Here is a 16887-nt window from a genome sequence, read left to right as displayed (position 1 = left end):
CAGCCCAATTCATAATTGCTAGGTCATGGAAAAAGCCCAAGAGCCCATCAATCCTGAATGGATCAATAAATTGTGGTTTATGTACACCATGGAATACTATGCAGCCGTTAAGAAAGATGGAGACTTTACCTCCTTCATGTTTACAGGAATGGAGCTAGAAAATATTCTTCTTAGCAAAGTATCTCAAGAATGGAAGAGAAAGTGTCCAATGTATTCAGCCCTACTATGAAACTAATTTATAGATTTCATATGAATGCTATAACCCAATTATAGCCCAAGAATATGGGGAAAGGGGAGAGGGAGGGGAGGGGCAGGGGAAGGGTGATTGGTGGGATCACCTTTATGGTACTTGGGAGGATGAGGCAAAAGGATCACTTAAGCCTAAGAGTTTGAGGTTGCTGTGAGCTATGATGCCACAGCACCCTACTGAGGGTGACAAAATGAGATTCTGTATCAAAGAAAAAAAATAGAATTCTTATGGCTTCCTGTCTTAGATTTCACTCTGTTACCCATTGTGAATTTTGGTGAGTGGTGAGAGGTGTGGATTCTGTTTCAATCTTTCACATGTAGCTATCCAATTTTGCCAGGACCATTTATTATATAGGGATGCTTTCCCCCAGTGTATGTTATTGTCTGTTTTGTCAAAGATCACATGGCAATGTGAGGATGGTTTTATATCTGAATTTTCTGTTCTGACTCATTGGTGTATGTCTGTTCTTGTGCCAGTACCAAGCTGTTTAAATAAACACCACATCTAGACACATCATAGTTGAACTATAAAAACCAAAAGGTTTTTTGTTTGTTTTTTAAATCTTAAAAGCAGCTTGGTGAGAGGGGGACATATTACATAATAAGGAACAACAATAAAAATGACATGACTCAGGTAGCTCCTGTTCAAACCCGGCCCCGGCCAAACTGCAACAAAAATATAGCCGGGTGTTGTGGCGGGCACCTGTAGTCCCGGCTGCTCTGGAGGCTGAGGCAAGAGAATTGCCTAAGCCCAGGAGCTGGAGGTTGCTGTCAGCTATGTGACACCATGGCACTCTACCGAGGACAAGAAAGTGAGACTCTCTCTCTTAAAACTACAACAACAACAACAACAACAAAAAATGACATGACTCAGTGCCCATAGCTCAGTGGTTACATAGCCAGCCACATACACCGGAGCTGGCGGGTTCCAACCCACCGGGACCTACTAAACAAAAATGATAACTACAACCAAAAAAATAGCCAGGCGTTGTGGCAGGTACCACAACTACTTGGTACCCGCCAAGTAGTACAAGTGTTTATAGTCCCAACTACTTGGGAAGCTGAGGCTAGAGAACTGCTTAAGCCCAAGAGTTTGAGGTTGCTGTGAGCTGTGATGTTATGGCACTCTACCTAGGACAACATTGTGAGACTCTGTCTCAAAAAATCCCAAAAACAATAAAAATGACAGTTAACTTCTCATCAGAAACAAATGAAAGCAAAACAAAGGATGTAAAAAGTAGCTGAGAGAATTTGTTGCCAGAAGATATTCACTATTAAAAAAAAAAAAAAAAAGCTAAAGGAAGTGTTTTAGTCTATAGAGAAATCATAGTAGATAGACACTCAAATCTATAAGAAGGATTGGAGAGCACTGAAAACAGTAAATATAAGACTATAAAAGTTGTCTTCTTTCCTTGTAACGTATGTAAAGTAAAACAAACATGGCAATAGTTGCACAAAAATGAAAAGACTGCAAATGGAATTATACTGTTATAAGATTTTTACGCTGTATGTTAAGGGGTATTATATGAAGTCAGAGTAGTTTGTTGCAAGTTAAGGATGCATTTTGTAACCTCAAAAACAATAACTTGCACAGGCAACCAGGTGAGTTTTGATAGGACAGATTGATCACACTAGTCTAACAGCCTCATCCCTTCAGGTCCAGGCAAAAATTAACATGTTAAAATTTAAATGAAGGAGGGACTTCCAGATATGGTAAAGGAGATAGCAAATTTTCCTCCTTCCCTCAAAAGAAAAGTATAAAACAGGACAAATTGTCAAAAACAATCATTTCATAGCTATGGAAATTGACAAATGATAAACTGAGAAGCACTTACTCAAGAAACTGCTAGAACTTCAGGCAAGAATCATGATACTCTATCTTACCAAGACTGCTCCCTTGCCACTCCAACTCAATTTGGTAGCAATTTCACCAGGCAGGGCTGGCCATGAAAACTAGCAGCTTCATTGTTAGAGAGGGCTGAATTGATTTACAGCAAAAATCAAAACTCATTATCTTGGGTTTGTGCCAGTAAAAGTAGCAAACTCAGTAGTGTTTAAGGCTCTACTAAACCGAGGTTACAGTTCAGATGAGGTGAACAATGGACTTACCAGAAATGTAATGGGAAGGTGCTGGGCATGAAATACATATACAAAGATTAGACAAGATCTCTATACACTCTTGACTGATTGGAAAACTACAGACACATGCAAAAGAAACATGAAAGGACCCTTCACAAAGTTAAAAACCAAGACAGACTTGAAAGCTGTCTGAATTTGAATGTGCTCCCAACACAAACACAGACCCACTGGCAGAGGATGGAAGCTTTTGAACTCAAAATATTTGAACTAAACTTCTGCCCAATCTTCAGATAACCACTAAGCTATCAAACACAAGGAAAGCTTCTGGGATCTGATATTTACAAACATGAATTTTTTAAAACTGAGTAAAGGCAGCAAAACCTACAAATTGTGAAATTCACAGATTCCACATAGTAGTTCCAAGAAAGTTAATGAAATAATTCTCAGGGGGAAAAAATCAGAACATAAAGTTGTTACAATTTGATATCTAAAATAGTATGAGACATGCAAAGAAATGGCAAAGTATGATCCAGTCTCAGAAAAAAGAAACACAGTGAATGGAAGCTGACTCTAAATAGAACTGATGTTGAATTTAGCAAATAAAGATTTCAAAGTAGGCCACGCCTACTTTGTAGGCCACGCACAGCAGTTCAGGCCTATAATCCTAGCGCCCTGAGAGGCTGAGGTCAGGGGTTTGCTTGACCTCATGAGTTCAAGATCAGCCTGAGAAAGAGCAAGACCCCATCTCTACTAAAAGTAGAAAAATTAGCCAGGCATGGTGGTGCATTCTTGTAATTCCAGCTACTAGGAGACTGAGGCAAGAGGATCATGTGACCTCAGGAGTTTGTAGTTCCTCTGCGCCATGATGTCATGGCACTAGCCTGGACAACAGAGTGAGACTCTGTCTCAAAAACAAAAAACAAAATTTCAAAGTGTCTATTAAGAATGTGCAACCAAAAACATTTGTATGCCTGTAATACTTTGAAACAAATAAAAGAATTAAAGTACAACCAGATTACAGAGATGCAACAGAGAATATCAGCAATGAAATATAAACTATACAAAGAACCAGATAGAAATTCTAGAGTGGAAAAATAGAAAAAGTGAAACAAAAAATTCAATATCTACCAAGGTCTGACAATTAAGTTTGCAAACTTGCCCCATGTGCTTATGCTGGCAGCACTACAAATAATTCAGTAAGAGTTCATAACCTTGGTATATCAGTGTCTCAACTGTCTTTGGGATGATGTGTGCAGTAAGCCTTGCTGAGTGGCATTCATTATTGTTGTTGCATGGTTTTTTTTTGTTTGTTTCTTTGTTTGTTTTGTTGTTGAGACAAGAGTCTCAAGCTGTCGCCCTGGGTAGAATGCTGTGGCATCACAGCTCACAACGTCAAACTCCCAGGCTTAAGCGATCCTCTTGCCTCAGCCTCCCAAGTAGCTGGGACTACAGGCGCCCGGTCCGGCTACTTTTTCTTGAAGTTGTCATTGTTGGTTTGCTGGCCCTGGCTGGGTTGGAACCCACCACCTTCAGTGTATGTGGCTGGGGCTGTAACCACTGTAATATGGGTGCCAAGCCTGTTGTTGCATGTTTTTGTGTGCTCTTACAGGAATGTCACAAGAACGATGATTGCCTGCTTGTGTACATTTCTCAAAATCCAGTGAATTGTCCATTGAAATATATGCATTTCATTATGTAAATGATACCTTGATTTAAAAGGAGAAAGGAAACAAACCAAAGTAAGGTGGTATTGAATGAGCATAGTCTAAGACAGGCAATCTAAGATTGGCACTATGAGATGTTGGGATGATGGGGGTGAGGAGAAAATAGTGCCCTTCCACTCCCCAGTGACACAGAGGAGCAGAGGTGACTTTCATATTTACCACTGGGAGCACCACTGCTGGCACATTTTCTTTAAATCCTCTCTTCGTTCTTAACCATTAGTACCAGTGGCTAATTAGCTGTCAATGGCCTGAGGGGCCCCTAGTCTTAGCAGAATTAATGAGCTGTTTCTCTCTGTGGGATGGGAGTCCTGGGATCTATCCCTCTATCTCACCATTACTCTCTGTCTCCAGTACCACTAGAAGAGGGGTTAAAGAAAGGTTAATTTACTGAATTGACGAAAAGAGGATATTAACAGAGAAGTCCATAACAAAGAGCTACCTCTGGCTTGTGCATCTGGCAGAGACTGATGGTGGAACATGGTTGGTACACAGCCTTTCAGCTAGCCCACCTGGGTTTAAAGCGCACCTCTGACGTTTACTAGTGGCACTTTCCAGAACAAGTGATTGATCCTCTGCATGCCTTCATTTCTTTATGTAGAAAGGAAGGTAGTAATAGTGCCCAACTCTTGAAGTTGAAAGGAGCAATAAACATGCAGTACTTTAAAAAATGCCCAAGAACATAAGCACTAGCAATCCTAACTCTTATCAGAAATCTAAGCTCTATCAATTTTAAAGGTGTAATATTCCTCCATAGTTGCTTTTAGTTTGCATGGTAAGAATCAAATGGAGACAACAACCAATCTCATACGGTCCTGTTCGTGGGGATGCGCTTGTAGCAAGGCGATGAGGAGATTCTGACTTTATTGCAAGTAAGTTCTAAGTTTATTCCTCTATAGTTCATCAATTTCTACATGTTCTCAATGGTGTTTGGAATCAAACAGGGTCTAGAGTCCTGGTCATGGCACTTGTTGGCAAGTTACTTTGCCTCTCTGAGACTTTATTCTTCTATAAAGAAAGGATAAGATGTGTATCGACTAACTTGCAGGGTTGTTGTGAGAAGCAAGTATTCCAGGAAATTATTTAGCATAGTGTCTGGTATATAGGAAGCATTCACTAGATAATAACTATTAAAACAATAGGTGGTTCTCATGACTGGATTGTAGAATATAATTTATATCTTATAGCCATGTAGCAGCTAGCACATGACTGACTCTTTGGGGACCAATAAAAAATAAACGGATGCATATATGTGTGGAATTAATGGAAAGTAGGAAAAGTAGTGCTGCCTATTGTTGGTGACAGAGGAAAGAACTGGAATAAATAGGATAAGGAAAGCATGTGTTATTAAAGTCTGGCAATAACAGAGAACAGAGTCTAAGGAAGATACCAACTGAAAGATTCAGAAAAAACATTCTGAAGTAAGTTGCCAAGAGAGTAAGACTGTGAGGAATGCTACAGTTTGATGAATAAAACAAGTGGGTGGCTCCCGCTCTCACAGCCATTACAGTACCTTGAGCTCCATAGAGACAGAGCCCGGGCAAGTGAGAGCTGGATGGGCACTGGGCGACTCTGTGCCTCGCTGAGGGAAAATAACTAAACGTGGACAAAGGAGATCTTAAGAAGCCGAGAGGCAAAATGTCATCATATGCATTCTTTGTGCAAACTTGTCGGGAGGAGTACAAGAAGAAGCACCCAGATGCTTCAGTCAGCTTCTCAGAGTTTTCTAAGAAGTGCTCAGAGAGGTGGAAGACCATGTCTCCTAAAAAGAAAGGAAAATGTGAAGATATGGCAAAGGCGGACAAGGCCTGTTATGAAAGAGAAATGAAAACATATGTCCTTCCTAAAGGGGAAACTAAAAAGAAGTCCAAGGATCTCAATGCACCCAAAAGGCCTCCTTCGGCCTTTTTCTTGTTCTGTTCTGAATATCCCCCAAAAATCAAAGGAGAACATCCCGGCCTACATCCATTGGTGATGTTGCAAAGAAGCTGGGAGAGATGTGGAATTATACTGCTGCGGGTGACAAGCAGCCTGAGGAAAAGAAGGCTGCAAAGCTGAAGGAAAAATACGAAAAGGATATTGCTGCATACCGAGCTAAAGGAAAGCCTGATGCAGGGAAAAGGGAGTCGGCAAGGCTGAAAAAAGCAAGAAAAAGAAGGAAGAGGAGGAAGATGAGGAAGATGAAAAGGATGAAGATGGAGAGAATGATGAAGATGATGATGATGAATAAGTTGGTTCTAACGCAGTTTTTTTTCCTTGTGTATAAAGCATTTAACCCCCCCATACAAAACTCACTCCTTTTAAAGAAAAAAATGGAAATGTTAAAAAAAAAAAAAAAAAACACAAGGGGGCAGGCATGGCACCTGTAGCTCAAGCAGCTAGGACGCCAGCCACATACACCAGAGCTGGCGGGCTCAAATCTAGCCCCAGGCCCACCAAACAACAATGACAACTGCAACTTAGAAAAAAAAAACACAGTGGGCAATTGTTGAGATAAAATGCTATAAAGTTTAAAAAGGTCTGAAGAGGCTGGGCAAGGGGGCTGAATCCTGTAATCCCAGCACTCTGGGAGGCCAAGGTGGGTAAATAGCTTGAGCTCACAAGTTGGAGACCAGCCTGAGCAAAAAAAAACACAAGACCCTATCTCTACTAAAAATAGAAACCCTGAGACAAGAGCACTGGAACCCAAGAGTTTGAGGTTGCTCTGAGCTATGATGCCACAGCACTCAACTCAGGCAACAGCTTGAGACTCTGTCTCGAAAAACTAAATAAAAAGGTATGAAGAATTAAAAATAGGTGGTGCCTGTAGCTCAGAGGGAAGGGCGCTGGCCAACATACATAGAGGTTGGTGGGTTCAAACCCAGCCCGGACCAGCTAAAACAACAGTGGCAACTACAAACAAAAAATAGCCAGGCATTGTGGCAGGCACCAGCTACCTGGGAGGCTGAGGCAAGAGAATCGCTCAAGCCCAAGAGTTCGAGGTTCCTATAAGCTGTGACACCGTGGCACTCTACCGAGGGCGACAGTTTGAGATTCTGTCTCAAAAAAAAAGAATTAAAAATAATCAGAATAAAAAAATAAATAGATAAAAATAATCAGAATAGGGTCACTTCTTGAAGGAAACAAAATATGAGGGAGGGGTACATAAAAGGCTTCAAAGATATTGGTAGCAACTGTTCTGTTCTTAAACTGGAAAGGAGGGTATGCTGTTATTATTCTGTAAAATCCATAGTTGCCCATATTAATAGTTACCAATGTTGGCTTTATTTATTCATTTTATTTTTTTGCAGTTTTTGGCCAGGGTGGCCAGGGCCAGGTATGAACCCACCACCTCTGGTATATGGGGCCGGCACCCTACTACTGTGAGCCCCAGGCGTCACCCAATGTTGGCTTTCTTAAAGCAACAGCTGTGCTGTTTTGACATAAAAGAATTTCCTTTTTCTTAGAAAAAGTGAAGAAGCCTTATATAGGCAAACTACTGTACAATAGCTTGTAATAAATCTGATTACACGCATAAAGAGAAAGATGAAATGATAAAAAAGTGTCAAATATTAACAATCTATTACTACACATAAAGAGTGCACAGGAACTTTTTTAGACTACTCTTGGAAATTCCCTGTAGGTTTAAATTTTTATTTAAAAAATATTTTAAATCTCAAATTGTGAAAAGAATTAAGGAAATATTAAACAAATTCTACCTCCTACTTAAATGCCTGTCTCAATTCATTGTATTTTGCTATTGATATAATTTTATTTGAAACATAAATTATTTCTAAAAAGCATATCTTTTTATTTCTAAGCCTCAGAACAAAAAAATTGGTAGCTTTTTTTCATCTTATGGTGCTACAGTGCACATAATGTTGAAGTTAGAGCTTTCCATTTGTAAACAAAGCTCATGTATTTACTTCAATAAATCATAATTATGTTGTGCACCAAATATTACATTAAAAATCTTTTAAAAAGTGAAAAAAATCATAATTTTTTTTAAAAGGGAGAAGGCACAAAATCACCTAACTGATCTTTCTGTGGGTGGGGTCATTTCACACAGAGGAAATATTTTCTTCTTGATTTATGCACTGAGCCTCTGGTTAGGCTCACTCCTACAAACAAGAGTAGCACATAAAAAACATAGATAATTCTAGGAAATTTATGCCCAGGACTGGAAAACAACCCTCCATAGATATCTATGATAGGAAATGCTATTAGAAGAACTTTAGGTAATTCTTTCTGGATATGCTTCATAGAATATTCAAAACTACTGCAAAACTCAGAACAGTAGAGCTCAATAATTTATTGTTGTGTTAATGAAGAGTAATTAATGAATCCATATTTTATATCCACTTTCTTTGCTCTCAATCAGAAAGTCAGAGTAGCAGCGTGAAGCTCCATTGCCCAGCACCTTTTTGGTTTCTTTGCTCCCAATAGACAAGATTTGACCAAGAGGAACAGAAGAAGAGCAGGAGCTGCAGGATGCTGATGACCCTGGGAAGGGAGCCTGCATGGCTAGACAGAAGAGAAATGTCCACCTGATGTAACTTATAAGCACCCAGGTGAGTGTTGATAGGACAGGTTGAATCACACTAGTCTAACAGGCTCATCCCTCCAGGTCCAGACAAAAACAGGCCATGGGCAACCAAAGCTCCCCAGAGGGCTTCCTTCTTCTGGGCTTCTCTGAACACCCAGGGCTGGAAAAGATTCTCTTCCTGGTTGTCTTAACTGCCTACCTCCTGACCCTGGTGGGCAACACCCTCATCATCCTGCTGTCTGTGCTGGACCCCAAGCTCCACTCTCCAATGTACTTTTTCCTCTCCAACCTCTCCTTCTTGGACCTCTGCTTCACCACAAGTTGTGTCCCCCAGATGCTGGTCAACCTCTGGGGCCCAAAGAAAACCATCAGCTTCCTGGGCTGCTCTGTGCAGCTCTTCATCTTCCTGTCCCTGGGGGCCACTGAGTGCATTCTCCTGACAGTGATGGCCTTTGACCGCTATGTGGCTGTCTGCCAACCCCTCCACTATGCCACCATCATCCACCCCCGCCTGTGCTGGCAGCTGGCAACTGTTGCCTGGGTTATGGGTCTGGTTCAATCAGTAGTCCAGACACCACCCACCCTCCACCTGCCCTTCTGCCCACACCGGCAAATAGATGACTTTTTATGTGAAGTCCCTTCTTTAATTCGATTGTCTTGTGGAGACACCTCCTACAATGAAATCCAGTTAGCTGTATCCAGCGTCATCTTAGTAGTTATACCTCTTAGCTTCATTCTTGTTTCCTATGGTGCCATTGGCCGGGCAGTGCTAAGGATTAACTCTGCAAAAGGAAGGAGGAAAGCTTTTGGAACCTGCTCCTCCCATCTCATGGTTGTCATCCTCTTCTACAGCTCAGTCATTGCTGTCTACCTCCAGCCCAAAAATCCCTATGCCCAAGAAAGGGGCAAGTTCTTTGGTCTCTTCTATGCAGTGGGAACGCCTTCACTTAACCCTCTCATATACACCCTGAGGAACAAAGAGGTAAAGAGTGCCTTCAGGAGGTTGCTGGGGAAAGACAGGCACTCCAGGGAAAACTTAGGGAGAGCTGCTTAATGTGCTTTAAAATTGAGAAGAGCTTCTACATGCTTTTATGAGGAGGTTTAAATTACCCACCCTCTGTCTTCCTCATCCATCATACCACAGCAATAGATGATAGCCAGCTCTGTATGTGTGCGTGAGAGAGAGGTAGAGACTGAGAATATGGTAAATGGAGGTAAATATCTTTGTCAGAAAAGATGAATTAAATTTAATATCTCCTCTGTTCTCTCTTTTTTAATAGTTCCCCTCCCTTGTCATACCATCACTATTCACCTCCAATTCTAATTCCTACAGTTATCTTCCTTGCTTCTCTCTTACGTTTTTTCCACTTTCCTATATGTCCATTTTGCATTGTCCTTTTACTTCATTTCCCAAATAACAGACAGGGAGAGAGGGAAGCTGAAACCCAGACAAGTTCAGAAATTCACCCAAGGACACACAGTATTAGAACTAAAAGCCAGGTCTGCTGGCTTTCCAGTCAGGCAATACTCAAATGCATGCTGTTCTTTTCACACCATAATCACATATCCCAGTATCTTTAGGTTTGAAGTCTAAACAGAGCCTTAGGGAGAAAGATGAACTTCTTCAGTCCTGGTGTTTCCCCTCTTACAGTGCCTACCACCTGCAGCTCACAAGGAGAGGCTGGCAGGACAATTTTGACATCGAGGACTTTGATGCCATCTACTGGCTAAATATGGGATCGCGTGTGGCGTCCCAGACTAAGATTGCCTTGCAATAAACCCATTGTAAATGCAAGGGTATATGTCAAATCTAGTAAGAGTACAAATGTCTTAACGCAACAACTAAGTAAGAGAGGTGAAGGCTATGTTAACCAGTTTGATGTAAGCATTCCAAATTGTACGTAAAATCAGCATGTTGTACGCTTAAATACATTAAGGTACAGTTATGATTTAATAAAAAAAAAAAAAGTAAGAAAGAAAGAAAGAAAAAGAAAATAAAGTCAAAAACTGCATTTTGTGTTTTGGGAGTAATTTGTTTGCTTTTTGAAACAGAGTCTCACTTTGTCACCTTAAGTAGAGTTATGTAGAATCATAGCTCACAGCAACCTCAAACTCTTGGGCTCAAGTGACCCTCTTGCCTCAGCCTCCCAAGAAGCTGGGAATATAGGTGCCCATCACAATACCAGCTAATTTTTCTGTTTTAGTAGACATAGGGTCTCACCCTTGTTCAGGATGGTCTCAAACTTCTGAGCTCAAGCTATTCACTCACCTCAGCCTTCCAGTAAACAGAACATTTTCCACAACAACAATATGAACCTAAGGACTGGAACTTATTTTCCAAACTACTATTTTCTCCTTTTTTTTCTTTTTTAATAAAGCAATTTTATTTGTTTATTTATTTATTTGCAGTTTTTTTTGGCCGGAGCTGGGTTTGAACCCGCCACCTCCAGCATATGGGGCCAGCGCCCTACTCCTTGAGCCACAGGCGCCACCCTTTTTTTTCTGTTGATGACATTCCTGGGAGCTTTCTTTACTCTTTATCTCCCACCCCAACCGGCTACTGACATAGCCTTTGCTATCTGGGTCTTATTACCCATTCACATAAAGGAACATAGACCATAGCCCTGCAAACTCTAAGCATTCTTGACTCCAAATGTAAAAAAAAATTGTACTTGGCAATCATGATACCTCTTCTTTACTACCATGCAACATTTAGGAAACTTTCTATAGCAACCATTATATTAGCCATAGTATTTTTGCAATACACATTGTTCATTGTCATTTTAATGTTCATTCAGCTTCCAAAAACATGTAATTTGAGAAATGGGTTTACATAGATGGTTTTATATCATTGATGCCACATAAGAATTTTCTGCTCAGTAACATTTGTTGGAGAGAATTGAATGGGTGGAGGAAGACTCTTCTGGGTGGAGGACTTGTAAGGCTTTGCACCAGCATGAATTTGGAGATGAACTGGACAAAGCATAGAGATTAATACAGGGTTCACCCCAGGTGGGAATGAGTATGCAGACCATATACTGTTCCACCTTTATGGATATCCTGGTAGTGGGATGAAGACATTGTAGAGTTATTGTCCTGCATTATGCAAAGAGAGAACCTAAAACAGAAATTATTATTGAAATAGAGATTGATTTTCTTCTACATAGTAAGGTTTTTAAGTCTTCCTGTTCCCAACTGGGTGCTGAAAATGCAGATGATCACCACCTTCCTAAGCCCAAGTAGTAGCAAGGGGTGGGGGAGTAGAAGGTAGGAGATAGGAGTAACTCCAAGAAAGGGGTGGTATTTTTCCATTCTAGAATAGTTTTGGAGAGAAAAATCCACAATATTTAGTGATAACTACTGGTATTTGCAGGTTCTGTCTCAAGGCTTGGAGGGAGGTCTTAACAGTACTGTCTTCATTTTCAATCTCCCTCCAAGCTCTGTCTTTTGGACGGTTCTGCCTCAGTCAAGTGGGATGCTCCCCTCTTACACTTCACCTCACTCATACATTGAATTCCTTCCTTTCCCTGACTGGAGAAGAGGATCAGGAGGGGAGAGAGACCAACCTCACTTCCTAAGCCTCCAGAAATGCCCTCCTCATACCCACATTTTCCTACCCACAAAAAAAGTAATAACATCCCTCATGTATGTGGGAAGATATGCACTGTCAACTATATGGGTCATTCCCCAGAGAGGGGATGGGACACCCTCTTTTTTTGCAGTATCTCTTCTCTTCCTTTTGCCATTGCCTTTTTTCTCCCAACCCCTGGTTTTGTCCTATTCTACACTTCAGATATCTATTTTGTGTTTAACTTGCTTTTTCTCATATTGAAAACATGACATTGCCCAGAAGATGGACAGATTGGTTCTCCTCAGGTACCTGGCTCTTTCTCAGTCCCCGCCCCCAACATTGGATATGCTTTCTTTGCATTCTCAGGCTTCCTCAGTGGTGTTCTATAGGAAGCAAACCAATCATAATTCTTTAGTTCTTTCTTTCAACCGGTCTGAAGAATCCCATCAGTACTCAAAAGAAATCAAAAAGTGATCAACATGACTCTTTCTAAGGGAGCTAGGATGGCAGGAGCTAGGATCAAGAACAGAAAGAAGTACTTGGGGTCTTGGGTTACTCTCCAATCCTACTGTCTCTATAGTTCATCTTAGATAACTCTAGGGCCTATGAGTAGTAGTTCTATAGCCACAATCAATGCCTCATATGGATCAGGTGAGAAAAGCAACAAATCTGGGAAAGCAAATGCAGATGGGTAAGAACTTGCCAGTACAGAATAATGTCTAACAGGCTAGCCATAGGTTCTCCTGGAGTAGTCCGCTAAACTGATGGGTGAACCCCATTTTTCCAGGCCTCTTCCAGAAATTTCCTATGTCTGTTCTGAATGCCACTCAACTCTTCTAATGAATTCCCATTCTTCTTCAAACCTTCTGTATTTTCTTAGTATCATACTGGACACTTTGATATCTGATATCCTAGAATTCCCACTAAACCAGAAGCTCTAGGGAGCTACTTGGGCCTAGATCCAACCAGAGAAACCTCTAAAAGAAAGAGCAGAGATGACAGAAGAATGGAAGCCCTCTGAATTCCATCTTAAATTCCAGTAGCTACCTTCCTTTTTTTAATTTACTGATATTACCCAGTACGTCCCATCCCTAAGTCCCTTTAAGATACTCATATTTTTCCTGAACTTTTCCCCAACATTTTCTTGCTTTCACTGACCCCTTTCTGTATTTTTAATCACTCAACATTTTATTTTGCTCTAACCTGTACCCTCTCCTGATCCAACATCCTTAAAAATCTTTCAGAGAAGGCAAAACTATGGAGGTAGTAAAAAGACCAGTGATTGCTGGGAGGGATAATAGGCAGAGGGAAGGATAAATAGGGGCATGGAGGATTTTTAGGGCAAACCATTTGGTACATACTATGATACATGTGTCCGAACACAAAGAATGCACAACACCAAGAGTGAGTCCTAATGTAAACCATGTACTTTGGGTGATAATGATGCGTCGGTGTAAGTTAATTAGTTATAACAAATTACACACCCATACCAAGTCTGGGATGTTGATAGTGGAAGAGTTCACTATGGCAGGAAGAAGGTATATAGGAAATCTTTGTTCTTCTTGTTCAATATGGCTTTGAATCCAAAACTGCTTTCAATATATAATTCGGGCTAGGTGCTGTGGCATGTGTCTGGAATTCCAGCTACTTATGGCAGATCTCATAAGTCCAGGAATTTGAAGCCAAAACAGGAAGACTGCATCTCAAAAATATAAATAAATACATATCTCCTCATAACGCAAATGACCCTCTTGCAAACTTGCCTTCTCCTAATTACCAAAACTCTCTGACCTCTATATATGTCAAGTGGTCCAAAAATATTTCAAAATATCAAACATCGAAAAGAAATTATCTAAGCCCTCCCACAAAATAAAATTCTTTTTCTCAGTTAAGATTTTTCTTTCTCCTTCTAATATCCTCACGACTGAATGCTTCTTTCCAATACACACACTAATCATCTTACTGCTCACACCTATTACACCACATCCACACGCACATACACAGCGCACAAAGAGAGCAGCTTCTCAAACTTGGATGCCTGGCTGGGCTTGTAACACTGTCACCAGGGGCAAGTCCTCTGATTCCTCAGCTTTCTCACCCGGAAAATGAGCCTGTTGCAGCACGCTTTTATCAGTAGCTAAGATGTGAGCTCTTGAGATATCCTTGAGTTAACGAAACGCCACGGTGATCCTTAATTCTGCCAGCCTAAACCTTCTACCCTAAGAGGACACCAGGAGCCTGGGGGGTTCAAGAGCCAGGGGACCTGCAGCACTCCAGTGGTGAACGCGTCGCCGCTGCCATGGAGACGCTTACGTTCCGCCAGAAACCCCGCCTCTCCCTCCGCCTACCCCTGTCCCACCTCCCCTTGTCCCCTCTAGGATTCGCCGGAGGTCCGACCTTTGTGGTCTTCTTTTCCGGAGGCACTAGTGGCTTCCGCAGAACTGGAGGAGCTCACTGCGATTTTTATTCCTTCTGCAAAAGTGGGCTGAGGGATGAAATAAAACGGGAAGCTCTGGGGAGCTGGTTGAGCTTCAGATACAACCAGAGAACCCTTTGAAAGATCAAGGGAGGAGGCAAGACAAAGGAGAAAGGGCAGAAAAAGAGAGGAGGCTGGGGATAAAGAAGAGTGAATGGGATAGGATACTTAAGGAAAGCGAAGGACAGAGCCGGAAGTGAGAAAGTGGGAGTGGTTGGTTTCCAAGGGCTGGAGCTGAAGGGAGGACAGAATGACCACATAGTGGGCGAAACTTTATGGCGTTGTCCACAGATTCTAACAGGGAAAGAAGCATCTGCGCAGAACAAGGAGAGATGGCGTGACAGGGACGCGATAATGGAACTTTTGCTTCAATGTATGCTCCACACTTCAATTAAAATAATAATAATCAAAGTTTCTACCTTTGAAGCTATCTCCATCTCCCAAACAAATAATTCAGGGAAGCAGATTCTCCTGCAAATTCTGAGGTTATCACTTCTTCACCCTGCAACTTCACAGAGCATTCTATTACCTTTCTTATGTAAGAAAAGCTTTTTGAGCAGTACAATCCCTCTACCACCTTCTCACTTGTTGGTTAAGCTTACTTCCTAAGTCAATCAAAAATAATTATTCATAATGACCAAGAACTAGAAAGAATCCAAATATTCTCTAACAGGAGAATGATTTTATAAAGGTGGTAGATCCATATAATGGAATACTACTCAGCAATAAAAAGGAATGAACTACTGCTTCCTTCTACAATGTGGATGAATCTTGACAGCATGATACTAAATGAAATGTTTACAGAAGAGCATGTAATGTCCATAATATGGAGTTGTAGAAAATGCAAACTGTAGGGACAGAAAAAAGACCAGAGGTTGCCTAGGGTTAAAGCCCCTTACAGGGGACAAAAATATCTTTTGGGAGTAATAAAATTTTCTGTATATTGATTGTGGCTGTATTTCACAGAATATATATGTGTTTGTCAAAACTCACTGGATTGTATCTTTTAAATAGATACAGTTTATTGCCAATTCTACCCCCATAAAGTTTTCTTAACTGTGTTTAAATACAAAAAAAAAAACAATAATAATGCCTCACTCTATTTCACAAAGTACTTTCAAATGCAATAATAAAGAAGAAATTTAGCAATCCAAATTTATAACCATTGAGGATACAGGTGTAAACAAGATAGACCATGTACCTGCCCTCCCAGAGTTTACATTCTAGTAGGTGAGAGACAACAAACAAATAAATGTAACCAGTATATTGAATAAGCAGGATTACAAAGAGTGGGATTCCAACAGAAAACAACTATATTCCATTCCTTCACTGCCAGGGAAACCAGCTATGTGGGGCACTTCCCCATTCACTGGGCAAAATATTAGACACACTACTCACATAAAAAGTCCTCCTCTGGTCATCTTTTGTACCAGGAATGTACTTAAGTATATAAAATGACCAAAATCCTATAATAATCAGTATTCTGAATTTCTTTCCTCTTTTAAACAGGGCATGTCTATGGAGGGAATTGGTAGAAGTATGGCTTCTATGCTCCTCCCAGACTCACCAGATTGCCTTTAGCACCTCCAAAATTGGGGGTAGAAGGAGAGGAGTGAGAAAGAAGTTAATAGATAGAAAATGTCTTACTTGACTACTGTCCTGTAATTTGGCAGATTTCCTTTCACCATAGCAAATATTTAATGCTAACTCCTTCTGGATGGTGAATAGCCTAAGCTATCACTTGTCTTTAGGAGACACATATAAGGCCTTCACACATCTTCCACCATCCACGGTATTTCCCACCTGACTTCTTGCCATGCCTTTTCTCACTGGCCTCTCATTAGCCCATCCGAAGCCCTAGGTTTGGGGCCTCTACCCCTACTTGAGATATGTTCTGAAAGATGAGTAGGAGCCAGTCCTGGACAAGTGAGGGAGAACGTATTCCAGGAAGAAGAAACAGCACGTGCAAAGAGTTTTAAATGTTTAAGGCAAAGAGAGGAAACCTATGTGACTGGCCTAGAGTCATCAAGAGGTAGGTAGGCACAAGGCAAGTGTGGCCAAGTACACAGCAGCTAGAACAGGTAGAGTTTGGTAGATCTGGCCTTGTGCCTAGAGGCATGAAGTTTTAGATGTAGCTGGTGTGGAAAGCTATATCTACAATAAAGCTTTAAAAGAATAATGAAAATAAAATGGAATTAAATTTTTCACCTCTTAATCAGGCAAATATTTTAAGTGAATGAGAATATTTAGTGATGTCTGCAAGGTG

At 40.9% G+C, this 16887-nt stretch overlaps 1 protein-coding gene and 1 pseudogene across 1 annotated transcript; both read left to right on the top strand.

Moving 5' to 3' along the window:
- Nucleotides 1–5648: 5648 nt before the first annotated feature.
- Nucleotides 5649–6279, top strand: LOC100945425 (annotated as a pseudogene).
- Nucleotides 6280–8394: 2115 nt separating this feature from the next.
- LOC100960748 (olfactory receptor 2H2-like) lies at nt 8395–9707 on the top strand. The gene has a single exon (XM_003801835.2). The coding sequence runs from the start codon at nt 8675–8677 to the stop codon at nt 9626–9628; it is 954 nt and encodes a 317-aa protein (XP_003801883.1). The 5' UTR covers nt 8395–8674; the 3' UTR covers nt 9629–9707.
- The last annotated feature ends 7180 nt before the right edge of the window (nt 9708–16887 follow it).

Source organism: Otolemur garnettii, unplaced genomic scaffold (genome assembly GCF_000181295.1).
Source record: "Otolemur garnettii isolate 467f Iridium unplaced genomic scaffold, OtoGar3 scaffold00223, whole genome shotgun sequence".
NCBI lineage: Eukaryota > Metazoa > Chordata > Mammalia > Primates > Galagidae > Otolemur > Otolemur garnettii.
This window is presented reverse-complemented; position numbering and strand designations above follow the sequence as displayed.

What these genes read in the sequence shown, in the direction of transcription:
- LOC100960748 (XM_003801835.2), top strand. Translation starts at nt 8,675, where the DNA reads ATGGGCAACCAAAGCTCCCCAGAGGGCTTCCTTCTTCTGGGCTTCTCT.